Raw genomic sequence first — 6,045 nt, 5'->3', positions numbered from 1 at the left:
TCTCGGTTGTACACAACCTTCCTTATTACTGGGTTCCAAAGATTATAACCCTTTAAACCATCCTTTTTTTTTTACAAGATCGTCTACTCATATATTATAAAAACTGCACTAAGCAGGAGGTGTTACATAAGATGCAAGTAGAGGAATTAGAGAAGAAGTCCAAAAAAGGGGCGCAGCCCTTGACTTCTGTGCGTTTAGCTTGAGGAAAATATGCTGAAAGAGATATCTACTATATTGTCTAACGAACAGGCCGTCTATAAGGCGAACTTTGCTGGTCATGAGATTAACACCAAAATTGGTTCACTGTGTCCTCCATCTGGTCATCCTTCTGCTGCTCCTTTTGGCTGTCTTTTGTAGATGCCTCTGCCTGCATGCTCTCCGTGAGGCTTTGAATATGTTTGATGGCCTCCTCCAAATGCTCACACTTTTCCTTGAGGCCCTCGATTTCCTTTTTGCGTTTTTCAAGCTTCTTGCGCTTGGATCTGCTGTCAGCAATGAAATCCTCTCGAAGTTCGTTGTGGTGCTTAATGAACTGGGCAATCATAAAACAGTGCTCTTTGCAAAGGGTGCAGGTGTCATTGCCTAACACTCTGTCCAGCGGGTTTGCACGTTGCGCCTCTCCCCCCTGAGCCTCTTGCTGCTGTCTGTTTTCTGCCATGACTGAGTGTGAGCGAGTTAGTAAACAAATGACTAGAGAGAGACTTGTTTGATACCTGAGCGCCGTGAAGAGGGCCGGATGATCGTTAATGCTCTGATGGCTGCCTCGCTGATTGCTGTAAAAATGGTCGAGAGGGAGAGACAACTGATAGCTTCCACTGAGTGAGCTGCCTCGCTCAGGAGACACCGCTTTACCAAACTGATTCTGATGAAACAGGGAAGTTCTGAAAAGAGAAGGGATCGGAGGGGAGATATAAAGGAACGTGAGAGGCCTGTCATGATGAGGGAGCAAGATATTTTTGACTGGGAGAGCTGAGAGCGGATCCATCTGCAGATTTTGAAGACAGACTTCGAGAGTGCGGAAAAGACAATTACCAGAAAAGTTGGAGGGGAGATCATGAGGAGAATGGGAATGTGAAGATCTGGGATCGGGGTAAGAGGGGAACGGTGGCGAAGTGAAGGAAAAGGGAAAATCGAGGGAAAGGGAGCCGGGGAGGTGATTGATTTTAGGACAAATTCTGAAGGAGCTATTCTGATGTGCTGTCTGACACTTTGATCTCTTATGGGATTGCCCTTTCAAAGATTCTGTCATTCTCGCAGACTTGTCCTTGTGGCCTATTGACTGCATTGCTCGCTAAGGAGTCTGCCTCAGCGTTGTTCTCTCTTAGCACGTGCAAAAAAGTTACTTCTCCCAGATGTCTGATGTTGTCAATTATCCTCGTCCTGATGTTATTGAGGATTGCTTTGGTGAACTCCTTGCCTGTGATCATGGATGCGATGATGATGGCCGAATCCCCGAGGATAATGGCGTTCCTCAAACCTAACCTGTGCAGAATTGCGGTACCTAAGAACAAGCTGTAGGCTTCAACGGCGTTGTTGGAGGCGTTCCCGAGTCCCCATTCGTAGCTGCAAATGGGGTTCCCATTATGATCTTTAATTATACCTCCAGCTCCTGCTCTCCCGGGGTTGTTCTTTGAAGCTCCATCGAAGAGGAGAAGGGGGCATTTCTGAGCGAGAATCCAATTGCTTATCTCTTCTTTTGCTCCCCTGAGCTTCCAGTTGCGGTGCTTCTGCGGTGCTTTGAGCTGAGGGGGGGGACTTTGAGAGTGACTAATGTTGAAATTATTATACCAGTCTCTCTCATTTTGAGTCCATCCTTGTTGGTCTGGGAGGGCTATATGATTTGCGCTAATAGCTTCTGAGATACCTGCTATTGTCTTTGCAATGATCTTGTCTATTTTTGGCTGCCCATTTTTGAAGACATGATTATTCCTAGCTAACCAAATGTTCCAACATAAAGTGGCAGGGATGCATTTCCATATTCTAATAAGATTATTCTTGCCTTTCCTGGAAAGAGGGTAGTCTTTCTTCGAATTTTTCTGGAGGTTGTGCACCTGATCATAGCTTCCTCTGACTTCCATGGGGCTAACTAACTGTTTCCAACAGCTTTGAGCGAAGGGGCAACGGAGGAAGGAGTGATGAATGGAATCCTCCTCTGCTCGGCAAAAACAACAAATCGAGGGGCCTTGTATTCCTCTCTTTCTCAAATTTTTGGCTGTGAGAATTTTTCCTTTTAGGAGAGCCCAGTTAAAGTGTTTCACTTTTGGGATGCATTCAGTCTTCCAAGCAGCTATGTGGAGATGCCAATTTACTGTGGGGATCGTGTTTTGCAGAGATTTATATCCTTCTTTCACTGTGAAGCTTCCTCCACAGGTGTCCCAAATGTATCTGTCATCAGTCTCCTTGTTGGTTGGGGCGGAGCTAGAGAGAGAGAGCCTCAATTTGTGCCATAGGTCTCTGAGTTCCAGAGGAAGATTTAGGTCCTTCCAGTCAAGCCATCTGTTTTGAGTCCAAGAGGAGATGTCAAACAGAGTGGTAATGTTTCGTTCCTACATCCAAGCTTGTAGAGGTCTGAATTCTTGATACAAATTTCTTGTGTTGGCGCCCAAAATTCTATCAGACCATATTTTGATATTCTTTCCGCTGCCTGGGGTTTTGGAGACATTTCCTCTGAAATGGGGTAAAACTTTTTTAATCAGTCTCCACATTGGGGTACAAGGCCTGTCTGCAATTGGATCATTGAGAATGTTGGAGTTTGGACCGCTGAGATATTTTATTTTTATTGTCTCCACCCACCACGAGCCATTTCCTGAGAGGATCTTCTAGATCAGCTTGAGTCCCAGGGCCTGATTAAAGAGACTTGGGATTTTTATGGATAGACCTCCTTTTTCATAAGGAAGAGTGACTTGATCCCAATTGACGAGGCTGAATTTCTTTGAGTCCTGTTTTCCTCCCTGCCAGAGAAAACTTCTCATAATGAGTTCCATATGTTTATGAATGCTAGCGGGTGCCATGATTACCACATATTGATAAATTGGGAGGCCTGGAAGGACAACCTTTATGAGAATGGTTCTGCCAGCAAGGTTTAGCCAGGAGGCGCCCCAGCTCTGGAGGAGGCCCCTCATCTTTTCTATATGTTTTGTCCATACTTCTCCTTTGATGTGTTCTTTTGCCAAGGGCAAACCCAAGTAAGAAAATGAGCTCCAGCTTCTTTGTAGAGGGATGTCTAGAATCTGAGAAATTCTTTGTTGGATCTGAAGGGGGACATTCCATGTGTAAATTTTACATTTTCTGTTGTTCAATTTGCCCCCAGAGACTAGGAGAAAGGCGTCCAATACTCTTTTGAACCTCCTAGCCATCGGACTGGAGGCTCCCCCAATTAGCAAAGTGTCATCCGCGAAGAGCGAATGATTTATCTCCTTTATTCCTCTTTCAATGCGAATGCCCGTGATTTCTTTTTTGCTGCGAAGATTTTCTAGATGGGCGCTCAGGGTCTCGGCCATGAGAATGTAAAGGAAGGGGGAGAGGGGGCAGCCCTGCCTTAGTCCCCTCGAGCTTCTGAAGTATTTTCTGGGGCGACCATTGATTAAAGGAGCGGTCCAAGTATTGGAGATACACCCGATGATGATGCTGACAAAGTTGGGGAGAAACCGAATTTTTTAAGAACTGCTATTAGGAAGGAGTGGTCCACCCGGTCGAATGCATTGGCCATATCCAATTTGATGATCATTCCCCTCTCTCCTCTATTGTGGCTGTTGTGAATGGCTTCCTGAATTAGTATGACGTTGTCTATGATATGCCTGCTTGGGACGAAACCACCCTGATTCTCAGAAATTAAAAGGGGAAGGAATTTCTTTAAGCTGTTGGCGAGTATTTTTGTTACAATCTTATATGAGACATTGCAGAGCGAAATGGGGCGAAATCTGTCGAAGGTTTTTGGGTTAGCTTCCTTGGGGATCAAAGCTATGTGAGAGGACTTTGTGTTTTCCCCCAACTTATGATTTCTAAAGACGTTCTTTATCATTCTCACAAAATCCTTCTTTATAGTGTCCCAATGTTGCCTGTAGAATGCGATCGTGAAGCCGTCTGGCCCCGGAGCCTTGTCTTGCTGCATGCTAAAGGTAGCCTCTCTGATTTCTTCTTCCGTGGGGTCTTGTTCCAGCTCCTTATTATGATTCTCTGTTATTTTTCTCTTTATTATACTGAGGAAAGCCTCGCTGGTATGATGTTGGGGGTCTGCTGTGAGAAGTTCCTTAAAGTGATTAAAGGCTGCGCTTTTTATTTCTTCTTGTTCCTTCAGCTCGCTCCCTTCCACTTCGATTTTGTCTATTTGATTGCTGGCTCTTCTAATCTTAATATTATTGTGGAAAAAAGAAGTGTTTTTGTCCCCAGCCTTCAGCCATAGGCAGCGGGATCTTACTCTTTGATCCTCTTCCTCGACTCGATTTTGCCGATAAAGCTCCTTGTACAAAGTTTTTTCCTTCTCGAGATCCTCAGCTGTGTATTGGGTTTTCTCTTTTTCTTTGTGCCAGCGTTCCATCTTTGCTAGCAGATCAGTTTTCTTTTTCCTATCTGAGATTGCCTGCTCCCTCGCCCACTGCTTTATTGCTGTCTGGAGCTGTTTCAGCTTTGTTTCCCAAACGAAGTAAGGCGACCCTATTACTTCTTTAGCCCAGTGGATTTATATTAGGGTGCGGAAATCTTCATGGAGATCCCAATTTTTGTTGTATTTGAAAGGAAGGGGACCAAGGTTTATTCCTTTGTCCAAAATGAGGGTCACCGGCTTATGGTCCGAAGCTGTACCATGGATTATATGACTCTTGATTGAGTGAAAGTTGCCTGCAACACCTTCCTGGATTAGGAACCTGTCCAGCCTTTCTTTGATATTGTGTGCGCCTGATCTTTTATTGGACCATGTGTATTTTCCATCTGACAGAGGGGTGTCGATCAAATTGAAGAGCTGGATGATGGATTCTAACTTGTCTCTTGAGGGGTCTGCGTGGTAGCTTCCACCATATTTTTCTTCCACATTCCTTATAAGATTCATATCTCCCCCAAGAATTAACTTGTTGCTTTGGAGAACGGTGATATCCTCTTCTATGGTGTTCCAACAACTCGCTTTGTCCCTGTAATGATTGGGCGCATATATGTTGTATATGTGGTAAATTTCCTGCGAGCTTTTACACTTTAGGTCCGTTCTAATCCACCAAGTGCATTGGTGTGAGTTGGTGATTTCCCACTTGTTTTTGTTCCATAGTGTTCCTATTCCTCCTGATGCACCATTTGAACCTTTGGATAGACCTGTGAAATTTTTGAATCTTTGTGTTTGATGAAGAAAGTCCTGCTCGGTGGTTTTGGTCTCCTGAATTAGAAGAATGTTTGGCTGTTCCTGGATTAGTAGGTCCTTGATTGCTTTCAGCTTTAAGGAAGAGCCCATCCCCCTACAGTTCCAAGAGACCAAATTCATTATTTACCGGCTGTGGGGTGGGATCCGGACTTCTCCTTTGTTTTTTCTCCACTTCCTTTTAGCCTGCCTAAATATGAGTCCATGGGTTGCTGAGTTCCAGTTGCCATCTCCTTTGCTGTTGTTTCGTCCCTGAGTTCTTTGTTCGATTTCCTGCCAACTTTTCTTGGAGGATCGGATGGCTAGTTGGATTCTTTAGCTTTGTTTCTGGTGAGGATTCTTTCAATGGTGGGGGGGGGGAGAGGGAGGAGGGTTTGAACAGGGAGAGGCTGGGCGAGGAGATTGAGGGGGGGAGGAAGGGGTTTCAGCTGCTAAAGATTCGAAGGGGTTAGAGGTTGAAGGGAAGGATGCGGGAGGAGGAGGAGGAGGAGGGGGGGGGAGGCTTGAGGCCGGAGGGGCTGTGGTACTGGGGCCCTGGTTAGAAGAGGACTTTTTCCTTTTGACTTGTTCCCATGTTCCCTCTGCGATTTCCTCATTATTTTCTACTTCTTTTGCTTTTAACTTGCTACATCTATTTGCAAAATGACCATACTCGTGACATACCTTGCATTTGAAGGGTAGTTGTTCGTAGTCCAGCTGCTGGA

At 45.1% G+C, this 6,045-nt stretch overlaps 1 protein-coding gene across 1 annotated transcript; it reads right to left on the bottom strand.

Moving 5' to 3' along the window:
* Nucleotides 1–1,217: 1,217 nt before the first annotated feature.
* LOC149258476 (uncharacterized) lies at nt 1,218–2,078 on the bottom strand. Its single transcript, XM_089419078.1, has one exon. It carries the CDS (start codon nt 2,076–2,078, stop codon nt 1,218–1,220), a length of 861 nt encoding a protein of 286 aa, XP_089275204.1.
* Between the last annotated feature and the right edge of the window lie 3,967 nt (nt 2,079–6,045).

The sequence above is a fragment of the Pinus tabuliformis genome, chromosome 6, assembly GCF_031772625.1.
Source record: "Pinus tabuliformis cultivar Carrire ecotype Pingquan chromosome 6, CPIR1, whole genome shotgun sequence".
Lineage (NCBI taxonomy): Eukaryota > Viridiplantae > Streptophyta > Pinopsida > Pinales > Pinaceae > Pinus > Pinus tabuliformis.
The sequence above is the reverse complement of the archived record's forward strand: the minus strand, read 5'-3'. Positions and strand labels throughout refer to the sequence as shown.

Bases quoted from the DNA above. Each gene is read 5' to 3' on its own strand.
- LOC149258476 (XM_089419078.1), bottom strand. From the start codon at position 2,078: ATGGAAGTCAGAGGAAGCTATGATCAGGTGCACAACCTCCAGAAAAAT.